The sequence below is a fragment of the Mesoplodon densirostris genome, chromosome 3, assembly GCF_025265405.1.
Source record: "Mesoplodon densirostris isolate mMesDen1 chromosome 3, mMesDen1 primary haplotype, whole genome shotgun sequence".
Classification (NCBI taxonomy): Eukaryota; Metazoa; Chordata; class Mammalia; order Artiodactyla; family Ziphiidae; genus Mesoplodon; species Mesoplodon densirostris.
Window position 1 is genome coordinate 38,716,426 of NC_082663.1, and position 19,106 is coordinate 38,735,531.

The 19,106-nt window shown below is 36.4% G+C and overlaps 1 protein-coding gene across 1 annotated transcript in view; it reads right to left on the minus strand.

Moving 5' to 3' along the window:
• Positions 1 to 19,106, minus strand: part of HCN1 (hyperpolarization activated cyclic nucleotide gated potassium channel 1) — a 395,898-nt gene that overhangs the window by 175,539 nt on the left and 201,253 nt on the right. The window contains exon 3 of the mRNA XM_060091683.1: positions 734 to 895. Coding sequence (XP_059947666.1) covers positions 734 to 895 — 162 coding nt within the window. The remainder of the gene's footprint in view (positions 1 to 733; positions 896 to 19,106) is intronic.

Below are 19,106 nucleotides of genomic sequence, written 5' to 3' on the forward strand. Positions count from 1 at the left end.
ACAGAAACGAAGACCCAACACAGCCAAAAATAAATAAATAAATAAATAAATAAATAATTTTTAAAAATTTCACAATTGTTTCAATTCCTTTGTGAGTGTTGCACTATGTATATCAAAGTGAATGCTCTTAAAATTAAATGTGACTATAAGTACACTTAACTATGTAAATCAAATTTCTATTTCACAGACATTTTTATATTTACATGTCTTTTATGGTAAAGTTTAAAGGCTATCTTTCCCATGATATTTTCACTAGAAGGAAGTACTATCTGAAATATCACTGCATGTCATACATATCTCATTTGCATTTACACTGATGTAACTTGTCTGCATGTTACAATGCCTAGAATTGCATGTCTTGAACACAGTAAATGCTAAAATCATGTTGAAAGAAAGAAGTTATTCTGAGCAGTGGCATTTTTAAAAGAATGTTGTACAATACTATGACTATATGTGTGTGTGTTTGTATGTGTACCTTTGAAATAAAATACGTCTCAATATATACAGAGTAAGATATCTAAAAATAGAGGCTGTAACATATACATCCCCCTGGAACATTTCATGTAAATAAACTTTAGTTGTAGAAACAGAAACATCTGATTTTATATCCATAGAAGCAAAATTAAGTTTTCTCTCACCACTTATGGGGCTAATTAGATCATTCTAATGTAAATGTTTAGAACTTTTTGGCAAAACGTAGAAAACACAGTGTAAACTAATATGAATTACTTACAACCATCTCATTTAGAGACACCCAGCAATCTGGTGGAAAGTCCTGCAGCAGTGGTACCAGGAATTGAAGACAGCCGTCCCAGTGGCACAGGAGCAGCATCATGCCGATGAGGTTAAAAATTCTCACCACAGCGCTGGCGAGATCATATGTCATGTGGAAAATCTGTCGACCAAAATATAAAATCAATTCTTATAATCAAATTTTTAAAAGTCAAGAATACTACCAATGTCAGTAGACATTGACATTATATAGCACAAGTATCAATTTAATAAAAATACAGAAAGAACTTTTACAAATAGAAAGAGGGATTGCATGTCTTTATCCTTACATTGAGGTCTGGCACTCTATGAGTATTAGAACCAACTGTGGGGTCTCCATGAGGAACAGAGGTGACATGAATACATTAAATCAATGAGTCATGTTTTAAAGAACATTGGTTTTGCCAGTAGTTTTTCACTTACTGTCCTTCCAAGCATTTTAGCAAAGGTGCTTTAAAAGAAGCTAGCAAATTTGACAAATGATGGGCACACGCTTCTCGGCTTCTCATTCCTTGTTAATAGATTTGTTGAAGAACCAAAAAAATAACCCAGGGACTGAAAACCATTAGCAAAACTAGTTTAATTGCAAAACATAAAGGAAGATTGACAATTAACTGCAGTTAACTTTATAGCTATATGAGTTAGAGCTACTTCTTTTTTTTTTTTTTAATTTTTTTTTTTTTTTTTTTTTTGCAGTAAGCGGGCCTCTCACTGTTGTGGCCCCTCCCGTTGCAGAGCACAGGCTCCGGACGCGCAGGCTCAGCGGCCATGGCTCACGGGCCCAGCCGCTCCGCGGCATATGGGATCCTCCTGGACCGGGGCACGAACCCGTATCCCCTGCATCAGCAGGCGGACTCCCAACCACTGCGCCACCAGGGAGGCCCAGAGCTACTTCTTTTATTGTGCAGATTGAACGTGAATAGTGGCTTTTGACATAAAAGTTCTCTGAATGGTTAAAAAACAACCGTGCAGCACTTTTTAAAAATTAAAATTGTTATGTCCATTGTATTATCTGTATGTTACAGGTTTCCCTTTCCTGTGAAACTTTATTTGTATTTTCACAACATCCGTTATGATAGGTTAGATTATTTCAGAAAGCACAAAAAATTATGACCAATGAACATTCTCCATCAGAATTTTACAAGTGGAAACTTACATACAACTTTATATTTATAACTTCTCATTCAGAACCTGAATCCTTTCTTTAGTAGCTCATGTGTTATATCACTCTTCCATTGCTAATACGGTTTCTGCTTATATTTCACATAGTCTAGAATAACAAAACCCACTTGGGAGCTGATGTATAATTGTTAAAGGGCTACTGAGTTAATAAAATTAATAAATATGTATAAATACACAAAAAATGACACCTTGAGATACTTAGGATCATATTTTGTATAATTCACCAAAAGAATGGTCTATTTTTGAAGTAATGAGGACACCACGTATTGAGAAATTAACTGAGAAACAGGAAAAAACCTGCAAATTTAATACTTTGATTTATTTATATGATTTATATCTTGGTAAGGAAACTTCTATAATTCTTAAGAAATGCATACTGAAGTGTGTAGAGGTAACATGACAGCACAGCTGGGTTTTGCTTTTATAAAACCAGCAAATCTAACTTTAATTAAATGTTTTTCACTTTGATATATTTCTATTAGCCATTAATTCTTTCTGTAAAGAATCTTCCTTTTTGACACAGTAATTAGAGTGAGCAAAAAAAAATCCTTCTTTGTGGGAATGTACACACTGTTCTGAATTTTCTTTTTTAAACATCTTTATTGGAGTATAATTACAATGGTGTATTAGTTTCTGCTTTAAAACAAAGTGAATCAGTTATACATAGACATATGTCCCCATATCTCTTCCCTCTTGCATCTCCCTCCCTCCCACAGTAAGAGAAATTTGATGAATTTCTAGTCAATCAATGTTGCTACTGGTTTGAGCTTCTTTTTTTTTTTTTTGACCTTTATTTTTTTATTTATTTATTTTTGCCTCTTTTTTTTTTAATTTTACAAATTTAATCAGTTATACATATACATATGTTCCCATATCCCCTCCCTTTTGCGTCTCCCTCCCACCCTCCCTATCCCAGCTCTCCAGGCAGTCACAAAGAACCGAGCTGATCTCCCTGTGCTATGCGGCTGCTTCCCACTAGCTATCTACCTTATGTTTGGTAGTGTATATATGTCCATGCCGCTCTTTCACTTTGTCACAGCTTACCCTTCCCCCTCCCCATATCGTCAAGTCCATGCTCTAGTAGGTCTGTGTCTTTATTCCTGTCTTACTCCTATGTTCTTGATGACATTCTTTTTTCTTAAATTCCATATATATGTGTCAGCATACAGTATTTGTCTTTCTCTTTCTGACTTACTTCACTCTGTATAACAGACTCTAGGTCCATCCACCTCATTACAAATAGCTCAATTTCATTTCTTTTTATGGCTGAGTAGTATTCCATTGTATATATGTGCCACATCTTCTTTACCCATTCATCTGATGATGGACACTTAGGTTGTTTCCATCTCCAGGCTATTGTAAATAGGGCTGCTATGAACATTTTGGTACATGTCTCTTTTTGAATTATGGTTTTCTCAGGGTATATGCCCAGTAGTGGGATTGCTGGGTCATATGGTAGTTCTATTTGTAGTTTTTTAAGGAACCTCCATACCGTTCTCCATAGTGGCTGTACCAATTCACATTCCCACCAGCAGTGCAAGAGTGTTCCCTTTTTTCCACACCCTCTCCAGCATTTATTGTTTCTAGATTTTTTGATGATGGCCATTCTGACTGGTGTGAGATGATATCTCATTGTAGTTTTGATTTGCATTTCTCTAATGAGTAAAGATGTTGAGCATCCTTTCATGTGTTTGTTGGCTGTCTGCATATCTTCTGTGGAGAAATGTCTATTTAGGTCTTCTGCCCATTTTTGGATTGGGTTGTTTGTTTTTTTTGCTGTTGAGCTGCATGAGCTGCTTATAAATTTTGGAGATTAATCCTTTGTCAGTTGCTTCATTTGCAAATATTTTCTCCCATTCTGAGGGTTGTCTTTTGGTCTTGTTTATGGTTTCCTTTGCTGTGCAAAAGCTTTTAAGTTTCATTAGGTCTCATGTGTTTATTTTTGTCTTTATTTCCATTTCTCTAGGAGGTGGGTCAAAAAGGATCTTGCTGTGATTTATGTCATAGAGTGTTCTGCCTATGTTTTCCGCTAGGAGTTTGATAGTGTCTGGCCTTACATTTAGGTCTTTAATCCATTTTGAGCTTATTTTTGTGTATGGTATTAGGGAGTGATCTAATCTCATACTTTTACATGTCCCTGTCCAGTTTTCCCAGCACCACTTATTGAAGAGACTGTCCTTTCTCCACTGTACATTCCTGCCTCCTTTATCAAAGATAAGGTGACCATATGTCCGTGGGTTTATCTCTGGGCTTTCTATCCTGTTCCATTGATCTATATTTCTGTTTTTGTGCCAGTACCATACTGTCTTGATTACTGTAGCTTTGTAGTATAGTCTGAAGTCAGGGAGCCTGATTCCTCCAGCTCCATTTTTCGTTCTCAAGATTGCTTTGGCTATTCGGGGTCTTTTGTGTTTCCATACAAATTGTGAAATTTTTTGTTCTAGTTCTGTGAAAAATGCCATTGGTAGTTTGATAGGGATTGCATTGAATCTGTAGATTGCTTTGGGTAGTAGAGTCATTTTCACAATGTTGATTCTTCCAATCCAAGAACATGGTACATCTCTCCATCTATTTGTATCATCTTTAATTTATTTCATCAGTGTCTTATAATTTTCTGCATACAGGTCTTTTGTCTCCTTAGGTAGGTTTATTCCTAGATATTTTATTCTTTTTGTTGCAATGGTAAATGGGAGTGTTTCCTTGATTTCACTTTCAGATTTTTCATCATTAGTATATAGGAATGCCAGAGATTTCTGTGCATTAATTTTGTATCCTGCAACTTTACCAAATTCATTGATTAGCTCTAGTAGTTTTCTGGTAGCATCTTTAGGATTCTCTATGTATAGTATCATGTCATCTGCGAACAGTGACAGCTTTACTTCTTCTTTTCCCATTTGGATTCCTTTTATTTCCTTTTCTTCTCTGATTGCTGTGGCTAAAACTTCCAAAACTATGTTGAATAAGAGTGGTGAAAGTGGGCAACCTTGTCTTGTTCCTGATCTTAGTGGAAATGGTTTCAATTTTTCACCATTGAGGACGATGCTGGCTGTGGGTTTGTCATATATGGCCTTTATTATGTTGAGGAAAGTTCCCTCTATGCCTACTTTCTGCAGGGTTTTTATCATAAATGGGTGTTGAATTTTGTCAAAAGCTTTCTCTGCATCTATTGAGATGATCATATGGTTTTCCTCCTTCAGTTTGTTAATATGGTGTATCACGTTGATTGATTTGCGTATATTGAAGAATCCTTGCATTCCTGGAGTAAACCCCACTTGATCATGGTGTATGATCCTTTTAATGTGCTGTTGGATTCTGTTTGCTAGTATTTTGTTGAGGATTTTTGCATCTATGTTCATCAGTGATATTGGCCTGTAGTTTTCTTTCTTTGTGACATCCTTGTCTGGTTTTGGTATCAAGGTGATGGTGGCCTCGTAGAATGAGTTTGGGATTGTTTCTCCCTCTGCTATATTTTGGAAGAGTTTGAGAAGGATAGGTGTTAGCTCTTCTCTAAATGCTTGATAGAATTCGCCTGTGAAGCCATCTGGTCCTGGGCTTTTGTTTGTCGGAAGATTTTTGATCACAGTTTCAATTTCAGTGCTTGTGATTGGTCTGTTCATATTTTCTATTTCTTCCTGATTCAGTCTTGGCAGGTTGTGCATTTCTAAGAATTTGTCCATTTCTTCCAGGTTGTCCATTTTATTGGCATAGAGTTGCTTATAGTAATCTCTCATGATCTTTTGTATTTCTGCAGTGTCAGTTGTTACTTCTCCTTTTTCATTTCTAATTCTATTGATTTGAGTCTTCTCCCTTTTTTTCTTGATGAGTCTGGCTAATGGATTATCAATTTTGTTTATCTTCTCAAAGAACCAGCTTTTAGTTTTATTGATCTTTGTTATCGTTTCCTTCATTTCTTTTTCATTTATTTCTGATCTGATTTTTATGATTTCTTTCCTTCTGCTAACTTTGGGATGTTTTTGTTCTTCTTTCTCTAATTGCTTTAGGTGCAAGGTTAGGTTGTTTATTCGAGATGTTTCCTGTTTCTTAAGGTGGGATTGTCTTGCCATAAACTTCCCTCTTAGAACTGCTTTTGCTGCATCCCATAGGTTTTGGGTCGTCGTGTCTCCATTGTCATTTGTTTCTAGGTATTTTTTAATTTCCTCTTTGATTTCTTCAGTGATCACTTCGTTATTAAGTAGTGTATTGTTTAGCCTCCATGTGTTTGTATGTTTTACAGCTCTTTTCCTGTAATTGATGTCTAGTCTCATAGCATTATGGTCGGAAAAGATACTTGATACAATTTCAATTATCTTAAATTTACCAAGGCTTGATTTGTGACCCAAGATATGATCTATCCTGGAGAATGTTCCATGAGCACTTGAGAAAAATGTGTATTCTGTTGTTTTTGGATGGAATGTCCTATAAATATCAATTAAGTCCATCTTGTTTAATGTATCATTTAAAGCTTGTGTTTCCTTATTTATTTTCATTTTGGATGACCTGTCCATTGGTGAAAGTGGGGTGTTAAAGTCCCCTACTATGATTGTGTTACTGTCGATTTCTCCTTTTATGGCTGTTAATATTTCCCTTATGTATTGAGGTGCTCCTATGTTGGGTGCATAAATATTTACAATTGTTATATCTTCTTCTTGGATTGATCCCTTGATCATTATGTAGTGTCCTTCTTTGTCTCTTTTAGTAGTCTTTATTTTAAAGTCTATTTTGTCTGATATGAGAATTGCTACTCCAGCTTTCTTTTGGTTTCCATTTGCATGGAATATCTTTTTCCATCCCCTTACTTTCAGTCTGTATGTGTCTCTAGGTCTGAAGTGGGTCTCTTGTAGACAGCATATATATGGGTCTTGTTTTTGTATCCATTCAGCCAGTCTGTGTCTTTTGGTGGGAGCATTTAGTCCATTTACATTTAAGGTAATTATCGATATGTATGTTCCTATTCCCATTTTCTTAATTGTTTTGGGTTCGTTATTGTAGTTCTTTTCCTTCTGTTCTGTTTCTTGCTTAGAGAAGTTCCTTTAGCATTTGTTGTAAAGCTGGTTTGGTGGTGCTGAACTCTCTCAGCTTTTGCTTGTCTGTAAACGTTTTAATTTCTCCATCAAATCTGAATGAGATCCTTGCTGGGTAGAGTAATCTTGGTTGCAGGTTTTTCTCCTTCATCACTTTAATTATGTCCTGCCACTCCCTTCTGGCTTGTAGAGTTTCTGCTGAGAGATCAGCTGTTATCCTGATGGGGATTCCCTTGTGTGTTATTTGTTGTTTTTGCCTTGCTGCTTTTAATATGATTTCTTTGTGTTTAATTTTTGACAGTTTGATTAATATGTGTCTTGGTGTATTTCTCCTTGGATTTATTCTGTATGGGACTCTCTGTGCCTCCTGGACTTGATTAACTATTTCCTTTCCCATATTAGGGAAGTTTTCAACTATAATCTCTTCAAATATTTTCTCAGTCCCTTTCTTTTTCTCTTCTTCTTCTGGAACCCCTATAATTCGAATGTTGGTGCGTTTAATGTTGTCCCAGAGGTCTCTGAGACTGTCCTCTGTTCTTTTCATTCTTTTTTCTTTATTTTGCTCTGCAGCAGTTATTTCCACTATTTTATCTTCCACCTCACTTATCCGTTCTTCTGCCTCAGTTATTCTGCTATTGATCCCATCTAGAGTATTTTTTATTTCATTTATTGTGTTTTTAATCGATGCTTGATTCATCTTTAGTTCTTCTAGGTCCTTGTTAACTGTTTCTTGCATTTTGTCTATTCTATTTCCAAGATTTTGGATCATCTTTACCATCATTATTCTGAATTCTTTTTCAGGTAGACTGCCTATTACCTCTTCATTTGTTAGGTCTGGTGGGTTTTTATCTTGCTCCTTCTCCTGCTGTGTGTTTTTCTGTCTTCTCATTTTGCTTATGTTACTGTGTTTGGGGTCTCCTTTTTGCAGGCTGCAGGTTCGTAGTTCCCGTTGTTTTTGGTGTCTGTCCCCAGTGGCTAAGGTTGGTTTAGTGGGTTGTGTAGGCTTCTTGGTGGAGGGGACTACTGCCTGTGTTCTGGTGGATGAGGCTGGATCTTGTCTTTCTGGTGGGCAGGTCCATGTCTGGTGGTGTGTTTTGGGGTGTCTGCAGACTTTTTATGATTTTAGGCCACCTCTCTGCTAATGGGTGCCGTTGTGTTCCTGTCTTGCTAGTTGTTTGGCATAGGGTGTCCAGCACTATAGCTTGCTGGTCGTTGAGTGAAGCTGGGTGCTGGTGTTGAGATGGAGATCTCTGGAAGATTTTCGCCGTTTGATATTGTGTGGAGCTGGGAGGTCTCTTGTGGACCAGTGTCCTGAAGTTGGCTCTCCCACCTCAGAGGCACAGCACTGACTCCGGGCTCCTCAATTTGGGATGATTTGTTGTCTATTCATGTATTCCACAGATGCAGGGTACATCAGGTTGATTGTGGAGCTTTAATCCGCTGCTTCTGAGGCTGCTGGGAGAGGTTTCCCTTTCTCTTCTTTGTTCTCACAGCTCCTGGGTCTCAGCTTTGGATTTGGCCCCGCCTCTGCGTGTAGGTCGCAGGAGGGCGTCTGTTCTTCGCTCAGACAGGACAGGGTTAAAGGAGCAGCATCTTCGGGGACTCTGGCTCACTCAGGCCGGGCGGGAGGGAGAGGCACGGAGTGCGGGGCGAGCCTGCAGCGGCAGAGGTCGGCGTGACGTTGCACCAGCCCGAGGCGCACCGTGCGTTCTTCCAGGGAAGCTGCCCCTGGATCCCGGGACCCCGGCAGTGGCAGGCTGCACAGGCTCCCGGAAGGGCAGTGTGGACAGTGACCTGTGCTCGCACACAGGCTTCTTGGCGGTGGCAGCAGCAGCCCCAGCGTCCCACGCCCGTCTCTGGGCTCCGCGCTTTCAGCCGCGACTCGCGCCCGTCTCTGGAGCTCCTTTACGCGGCGCTCTTAATCCCCTCTCCTAACGCACCAGGAAACCAAGAGGGAAGAAAAAGTCTCCTGCCTCTTCGGCAGCTCCAGAGTTTTCCCGGATTCCCTCCTGGCTAGCTGTGGCACATTAGCCTCCTTCAGGCTGAGTTCTCGCCGCCAGCCCCAGTCCTCTCCCTGCGCTCTGACCGAAGCCCGAGCCTCAGTTCCAGCGCCGCCCACCCCGGCAGGGGAGCAGACAAGCCTCTCGGGCTGGTGAGTGCCGCTCGGCACCGCTCCTCTGTGCGGGAATCTCTCCGCTTTGCCCTACCCAGGTATGTGGGGAGTTTCTTGCCTTTTGGGAGGTCTGGGGTCTTCTGCCAGCGTTCAGTAGGTGTTCTGTAGGAGTTGTTCCACGTGTAGCTGTATTTCTCGTGTATCTGTGGGGAGGAAGGTGATCTCCGCGTCTTACTCTTCCGCCATCTTATCCGGAAGTCCCCTGAATTTTTTTTAAAGTAAGATTAAGATCCTGGATTTTAAAGTCAGCAGATCACGTATTTTGATATCAGACAGGTATATGAGTAGCAATTTATTTTAAAGCATTAAGAATTTTATTTCCTTTAAAATATTTTTACTTTATTTTATTTTTTGTGACTTTCAAGTCTTGTTTTTTATTTTTTTAAATTTTTATTGGAGTATAGTTGATTTACAATGTTGTATTAAGTTTCAGTTTACAGCAAAGTCAATCAGTTATACATATTTTTAAATTTGGTTTTGTATTTAGCAAACCCAAAGAAAAGTCCTTTTGATGTTATTTCCTCTGATATTTCTTGGTCACTGAATTTAAAAATAAAATAGTACCAACATTTTTATCAATAACTTTTCATTAAAAGTAACACAGTAAAATACCATAAAAAGTTTTTTACTACTAAAGTAGGGAAAGAAAATCACCATGGATTTCATGTTTTTGTTTAGTAATAGAATTCTATATTTATATCTAAGCATTTCCTGACAAAATGGACATATTGAACAATATGTCTTTTGGGTAAGTGTTACATAGTTGAGAAATAGGGTAAAACTGAAGAACATAAACTTCTGGATCAAATAAGAAACTAATCTCCTTTCAACCTTATTATCTAAAATAAACAATATCTGAAACTGTCTGCCAATTATCTGTAAACTATAAACATATGGGCAGCAACCGGCATTCAACTATATGATTTTAGAATGAAGTTCGGGATGTTACAGCGAACTAGGGCCCATTCTCAGTATAGCTGACTTTTATGGATTTTCTACTTTCTTTATCAGGAGTTAGATTCTTTTTGTAAGGTCTTAAGTGATTATTTACTGAAATAAGATAACATATTCTAACAGTTATTCACCAATTCCTTTAATAAAACCCTGTTATTTCTAAATTGTTTTCCAGAGAAACAGAACCACTATTTTCATAAAGGAAGTTAATGGGGTTATAAGGCCTTTCATAATATATTAGAAACACATTTTTTTGTTTTGCTTCCATGTGATTACTGAACTCCTATTGTACAGGATAATCCGTAGAATTAAGCCTAACTTCTACCCCATTTCTATTCCTAACTTCACAACGTTAATATACTATACTCATGCTAGATTTATATACTAACTCTACTGTATAGTGCTCACATAATTAATTTCATAAACGGTCTCCCTTTTTGGCCTTTAACATTATGTGTTCAAAAGTGATCTCACTTTCTGGAGCTATTCCAAAATCTAACATTGGAAGAGGCATAGCAAGTTGGCTATTTTGACACTGGTTAATATCAAAAGCTAATTACGAATAGTCAAATCCATGTAGCTCCATCCTGATTTATCTACCTGACAAAAGGACATCATAGTGTATATAGTATTACTTTTGATGCAAACATAAATGTGTGTAGTTGCTTGGGCCCGATTTGATTGTTTGTTGAGCTCTTATAATTAATACACCCTGGAAGGCATAAGCTTCACATGTGACCAGTTGTTGAGATATTTATTTATTCATTCATTTATTTAATATTTATTATTTTTTAATTGAGATAACATTGGTTTGTAACATTATATGTTTCATGCTTACAATATTATATTTCAATTTCTGTATACACTACAGCATGCTTACCACCAGAAATTTGGTTTCCATCCTTCACCATAAAGTCGATCCCCTTTACCCATTTTGCCCACCCCCTGCTGTTTCCCATCCGGTTACCACTACTGTGTTCTCTGTATCTAAGTGTTTGTTTTGTTTGATTTGGTTTCTTCATTTATTTTGTTTCTTTTTTATTTATTTTTTTATATTCCACATCGGAGTAAAATCATATGGCATTAATCTTACTTCATCTGACCTATTTCACTTAGCATAATATCCTCAAGGTCCATCCATGTTGTTGCAAATGGTAAGATCCCAACATTTTTATAGCTGAGCAGTATTCCAGTGTATTTGTATACCACACCTTTTTTATCCATTCATCCATGGATGGTCACTTAGGCTGTTTCCATGTCTTGGCTATTGTAAATAATACTGCTTGAATATAGAGGTGCATATATCTTTTCAAAATTAGTGTTCTTGTATTCTTTGGATAAATACCCAGAAATGGGGTAGCTGAATCATATGGTAGATTATTAATGGCCCTGGTAAAACTTTGCTCATGGAAGATTTGGAATGAGAAGACTACTTCCTTATGGAGCACATACATCTGCAGGTAGTCACGCTAACCAAAAAGGGAAACATCTGGTCTACTTTAAGCAAGGCCATAACTTCTTACTGTCTAAGGGTAGCTTGTAAGATAAGTCTCAGGGCAACTTTACTCAACTTCCTGATCAAGTGGCCAACATCATTGATTAATTAATTAATATTTTCAGCTTTTTTCCATCTATGAGGTAGAAATCCTAAAGTGATAAAATCCTATCTAAATCTATTAACTTAGCTCTCCTGCATGTAAGCCTGACAACTCAAACACAGCACTGTAGATGACACTCAAATTGTTAAATGAATTGTAGTTATTAATTGTTAAATCAATTGTAAATTGTAAATTGTTAAGTAAATTATTAAATGAATGAATGAGACTGTTGCAGGGGGGTTAACAATAACAGCAAAAGTAACGTTTTATGATCTTAAGAGTGGAAAGTTTTCGCTTTTGTGTTTTAAATCAAGGAATTAAAAAAAGAAAAACAACTTCATTATTTTCTACCTTCCAAGTAATCTGAACTTGAAACCTGATTTGAGTACTCAGAGTGTGGGTAACAGAAAGACAGACCATTCTGACCCACCAGCAATATGTTTTAAGTGGTACTTACAAGAGTCAACAGAAAAAAAATAATTAAAATAAGTTTGAAAGGTAGCGCTTCAATTTTATTTTCACCAAAACTAGACTACAAAATATGTCAGTGGAAGGCACTGTGCTTTACATTCGCCCAGCTCAGAACATTGTGTTCTTCATATGACTTCAAGGAGAGGAAAGAGCTGGTCACAGATACTCATTGAATTACTTTTATAATACTATAGTTCTAGAATTCTGCCCAGATGGAGTCTAATAACTCCAGATAGAATTGCTGGAAGAATTGTCTGAGTAAGATAATTTGATTCCGAATTCCAAATCCTGCCCTAATATTTGCATATTTGTTGACCATAAGTATAATTTTTTTGTGATATTCTCCCAGGAGCAATGTATAAACTATCCTGTTCTTAAAAGGTCGATCCCTAACTGTGTTATATGGAGATATCCATACATTAGCAGAGTGATTCCAAAGTGATTCCATACTCATTCTTGATAAGCTGGATTCAGGGGTCTCTCAACCTAATAACCCACCTATGAAATCGGTGAGACTTAACCAATCCTTAACTATTTGGTTTACTATGTTTTACTTAACCAAAAAATGGTCAATTTAAGACTTTTCATGGAATATATTGATCTGTCCTTAGTCTTTGATTTCACAGATGGGAATCATTTATAGGTTAAGCTGCTTCTATGATCTCAGTATTGATTGAAGTCTTCAAATATGCTTTCAGAGTTCTCATCGATGCAACATTAAGAAAATCAAATGGGTCAGAAATGGCTCTCTTGACACAGAACATTCTTATTTTTAAGGTATTAAAATAAGTTCAGGCTCTTTGGTTTATCTTTATGTATTTGTACCTGCATAACTTGATATATCTTTTAGATGGAGTATCTCTATGCCATGTTGACACAGAATACAAGAAAACAAACATTTAGCAACTCAGTCCATTTCATAGCTAACATATATCCAGAATTCAATATGTAGTAGTGTTAATCAATAGTAAAATAAATATTTTAAGAGTCCTTTTGCACCTTTTGCAATTCTTACCTTGAAGACTATCCAGATTATCCTACCATGCTTTAGGTAAAGTGCAGAAGGTTTCATCTCGTATATGAGAGAACAGTATTCTTCACAGCGGTCTCTTTGAACACTGATAATGACTGCACCCAATGGACTAATTTTATCAGTTCGTACTCTATCTAGGATCTCATTCAAATGGCCAGCCCTTAACCTTCAGAAAAGTCAACCAACTGGGCCTCTCATCTTTATCAGCCTGTGTCCATAGTCAAAATGCAGTTATCTACTCCTTAGCTTCCCCTACCTATTATCAGATCCTCTTGCTGTGGAGTGCTTCTTGGAGGGTCTCTTCTTTCCACTGTCCCTTCAAAACTCCTCCTACATTGTTGATTAATTCTCTTGTACCCTCAGCCTCATCATAAAATTCTTCCTCTCCTTCTCTGCTTTTCCTGAGACTTATGACTGCACTTTGCCCTCTTCCCAAAGACTCAGTTTCTCTGGTAACTTTCTCAAACAGAGTTGGTTCAATTCTTTCAAACTTCATAAGCCTTAGGTTTTGACGTCAATGCCCTCATTTTCTGAGGTCCCCTTTGCCACTTTCAGACAATAATTTGTCTAGCTGTAACAGGAAAATTCCTTCTCTTCAGTGTCCATTCTATTTGGCTATTCCACCCATAACTTTCCCTCACTTCTGGTATCTTACAGCCTCTCAATCCCCACCCACCACACACCTCCATTTATTAAGGACTCTGTATTTTTCCACTGCCCTTTTCTGCAAAATGTCAACTTCTGAGTAATCAAAACAGCCACTTTCTATACCTGAGCTAATGAAAATTACTGGATAGGAAACTGTAGATTGTGTATACTAATTTTTTAAAAAACAGTAACCTATTTGAAGCCCTCAGCTCTGGTCTATGCATTTCTCTATTCTTAGTACCTGTGATTTTCCCTCTTACCATCTATCCAATATTTTTTCCTCTCTTCTCATATCCCCAAAGACCATGACTATCCTGCTGAGTTTCAGCTTAAAATGTTACCTTTTCCAAGGGAAACACATTCTTATTTTTGAGTTCCTTCACCTCTGATCCCTCATGCTTTTCAGCAAACATACATCTGCAGCTTTTCTTACTGGCTTTTCCCTGGTATCAAAAGATGTGTCTTTTGATATTAATCTGATCTTCTTTTCTCCTCCAGGAAACCAAATAATTAGGTCAGAGTTCTTCAATCTGTGATGAAAACCAACTCTGTCTTTGTCAGTTGTGGACACTTTTGTAAAGTACAGCAAAAATGAATTAATATAAAAATAAAATTTTAAAAACCAAGACACATGTAATACAAGCCTTCTGTTTATCCCTTATCCTCTGGGATATGGTGGCAATATCAAATTACTATAATTACTAGATTACGTTTTCCTTGGAACTGTTAACTTCTTCTACACTAGTTTTACTCTGTATATTTAGAAACAATGAAATTTCTCATTTCCTCCAAAGTGTTTTAAATTGAAAAGAATCTTCACTTCCTAGGTACTTTCCTAATTTTTTTTTCCTTTATATTCTTCTCAGTTTAGCTTCTCAAAAAAACTCTCCTCACTGGAACTTTGAGACAGAAAGAGAACAGGCCTTTCCCAGTGGGTAAAGTGGTTTTCTTTTCACAGTTACATGTGCAAATTACCACGAGCTACAAAATCTGACTTCCTGAAGGACGTATGTGTCATAGCTACCCTGTATTTCTTTCATTCTCCCTCCTCCCCACGTATTAGGGGAATGTAGAGATATTTAAGGCTGACTTCATTTCCTGAAATGTGGGAATGAAACTTTAAAAAAATGTGCATCTATTTGAGCATTCTTTTTGAAGTGGCACAGATATTACATCATTGGAACTATAGAGAAGGCTATGTTTTATCACATAACTCTGCAGTAAATTAAACAGTACTTAGGTCATAACAACCACATACTTACAGAAGTGTAGTTATGGAATAGAATATACTAGTTATCAATCATGATTGTCAAAGGTATATAGCTAAATATGCATGTGTTATTTTGATCATGGCCATATAGTTCTTTAACAAACATTATATATATATATAATAAAAAAGAAATAAATTTTAACTATTTTAGTTGAAAAAATTGTCATGTTTCTTAACTATGATTTATCTTGACTATCACCTATACTTTAGGAATTTGTTTCATTACTTTGATACTGTAAAATATATCAGCCATTTCCAGCCATACATATTTTTACATAGGATTTTAATTCCTTATACTAAACATTTAGAAAAAGTATCTCTTCATGCAAAAATTTCTCTTTGTTAGCCTTACTAGCCTGAGAAAAAGCAAAGATCATGAGTTATGAAGAAAACATAAGAAAAATGATAAAATAATATGGATTCTTTGAAGATTTTTGGTAGGAAATGATAGGAAACAGTTAGAGTGGAAACTATAAAAGTACAAACCTTGAAAAGTGGGAAGCACAATGTCTGGTGGTACAGAGTTTTGCTCAGCAAATGTTTTTTCTCCCACAGAGGTTATTCATCTAGCGGTGAATTTGCATAAACGGGTCAATGTTAATGAGTACCTAACTGAGATGGAGCATTTCTACTAAGATCACTCATTTTCCTTGGAATTTCAAGTCAGCATCATCTGACGAATGGCAATAGGTCAGAAACAAAAAATGCTTATGATAGGTTACATTTTGTTAACTGAATATACCCAAATCTTCACATTTTTAAAACTCCTTAGGAAAAAGTAGTCTATCTTTTTTACTTATATGAGGACTGTGTAGTATAACAGAACATCTAATTATTGGACAGTGCCCTAGAAAAACGAAAAAGCAAGCATAAACCCCATGTGCTTAATTTACTTTAAGAAGTAGCTTACACATTGGAAAAATAAAATTACAAATGAATATTGATAATGGTCCTATTAAGAAGAGAGTTGAATGGATTAGTACTACGGAAAAGAAATAAATTAATTAAATTAAACAATTTAAGATCATTGTCAGGCTTCCCTGGTGGCTCAGTGGTTGAGAGTCCGCCTGCCGATGCAGGGGACACGGGTTCGTGCCCCGGTCTGGGAAGATCCCACATGCTGCGGAGCGGCTGGGCCCATGAGCCATGGCCGCTGAGCCTGCACATCCAGAGCCTGTGCTCTGCAACGGGAGAGGCCACAACAGTGAGAGGCCCGCGTACCGCAAAAAAAAAAAAAAAAAAAAAAAGTATTCTAGTTTTTATTACTATGTAGTTCATTTCCTCAGTATACAAAATCAATCACATGAATTTATGCTTTTTGAATTTATGCTTTTTTGAAAAATATACCATACAAAGAAATAGAAAACTGTACCTAATGTTAATAAGAACATATATTTTATTTTGGAGACTTCAAGTCAGAAATTTGTATTTTAAAATTAATCTGAATAATGAACACTCTTAAAACAGAGAGACCACTTCAGTGTACAATCTCTGGTAACTGAACTATAAAAGCAAATAAAGTAGAGGATATTTAAACTCATTTTATATATTCTGTAAATTGTTTTCCCATAGATAATATCTTGTAGATATTACATAGTCAATAAACAACTGTTGAATTGCTTTGAAATTATCAAGTAAGAATATGACATATTTTTCCATTCTATTCATATATCATCCAGAAAGAATTTTTGTACTAATTTTCAGTTAATCAAGTTCTATTAACTTGTCCACTAGTAGTCTCTTGATAATATATTTTTAAGTATACCACCAAAATAATATTATATATTGTTATATCTTCCATTTTCTATACATTCTGTGAGAAAGAATCTACTTCAATAGTTTTGGTCTCACATTCATGTAATTTGTTAAATTCACAAGTGATGATAAATGTTTGGCATCTCAACCAATTTTTTTTGGCTGAAAATATTGAAAGTTGTAGTGTTTGTAGTGTGGTAAAAATCTTTAAACTTTGTCATATACATTTGCATGGAACATTAAATTGCTTCACACTTAATATATAGTTTTAAAATCTTTGAGCAATTATTTTGTTAAGTACCAAAGTTAAGATGAAATCAAAAGACACTTACTAACCAAAAGTTTTGCCATGTAAGGACTTAAAAAACTTGTCTATTGGGGAAATGCATAATTGCAAACCATAAGACTGAAGTTCTGCATTAATCAGTTTCTAAACATTTGCCTTAGCTTTTCAACTAAAAGAAAGAAAATGGGGCAGATGAACTCTGAAGTACATTCTACACATAAAATTCCATAATATTTTTATTTTAGAAATGAAAAGTACAAATTTTTAAAAAGTGAAACACACAAGGAAGCCAACATCTCGCACACACACATCCACTCCCACACCCACACATACACGCCAAATGGAAGAGAAACCAGAGGTAAAACATTATTTTATATAAGTAATTTCCCTATGCCTTTGTTGATGAAACGAATAAATAAAAGTATAATAAAACTAATGATAATATAAATGCATGGTAAAATAAAATGTGGTAGAGGCCATCATATTTAGATAAATTGTACAGTGTCTTTCTGAACATCCCCAGCCTCCATTCATCATGTATGAATTGTCATGTGCAACCAGCACATTCTACCATTTGCCAGAAGTCAACAGGGGAAACAAGAGAAAGGGAAGCTGACTTCTGAAAGAAACTGTTAAGATGAAAATGCTTCTTCATAATTTTTTAGTAGTGGCCATCAGAGTTACAACATGCATTGGCATGTCAGCTAACTGCTCTGCCTAGATGAGCCAGTCAAATTTGAAATATTAATTTATTTGAGTGGATTTTTGTCATTGATGCTCTGGAAGAGGAAGTGGTGCTGGTTCACGGTCTTGGCAAATGCCTTGGAAAGAAAGCACTAAGTACATGATTTTGGGTATGAAGCCAGTAAAATAGAACTAAGAATCTAAGTGAATAAATCACCTTATGCCATTTGATGAAACCTAATAAGTGAGAAAGATATATTATTATTTCAACCTCCTAAAAAGAAACTAAAACTTTATTATTTTGGGGGTTTTCTGGCCATGCCATTAGGTTTGCGGGATCTTAGTTCCCCAACCAGGGATTGAACGCGGGCCCCCTGCAGTGGAAGCTCAGAGTCCTAGCCACTGGACAACCAGAGAATTCCCAGGAACTAAAACTTTAAAAATAAGCAAGAGTTGGAAAAGTTGCTAGCGACCCAAGAAACATTTGAATAAGATTTGATCTATTGGAAAATGGCATGGTTTCAGATTCACTAGTTGGACACCTTCCAGAAGTAAGCATGCATTATAATGCTTCATCAATTCAAATAATAGTGCATCACGGTATTTGGCAGACCAACCAAAGTGTTGAAAATACTTAAGTATCAGAATTATTATAAGAAGCACATAAACTGATATATATGTGGAAGGACCCTTAAAAGTGGTAAGCCATTTTTGTATAAATTTGGTCTTTCTTATCACCAAAATCCACCTATCAAATAATGGCTCTATGCAGAATACAATGTTAGGCTCAGGATTCTTCAGTGCTCATGGCATCACCTTCACCACACACTCACCCACACAAACTCTTTTTTCTCCAGAGACCACCCACCTGTTTTAAGCATGATTCATTTTTCTCTAGACCTGCTGCAGAACTCTCATAATTGTTGTTTCCTTTAACACAGCTTGTAGTAGTCATACTTAGTCTCAGTTTATACCTTTATTTGGGGTGGGAATATGGTTAGGGCAGTAGGGACATGGGTGAGATCATCTTTGTCTTCTACTCCTTTAACAATAGCTTGTCTGGGTATAGAATTCTAGATTGAAAATCACTTCTTTCACTTTATTTGGAGACTTGACTCCATTCCTCCCACTGTCTAATGAAACTGTATTTTTCCCCAATTATGAGTTTAATTTCTTTAGTGAAAAGAAGAGGAATTTTACATGGGGATAAGTGAAAATTGCCCTAATTCTTTGTGTGTGTGTGTGTGTGTGTGTGTGTGT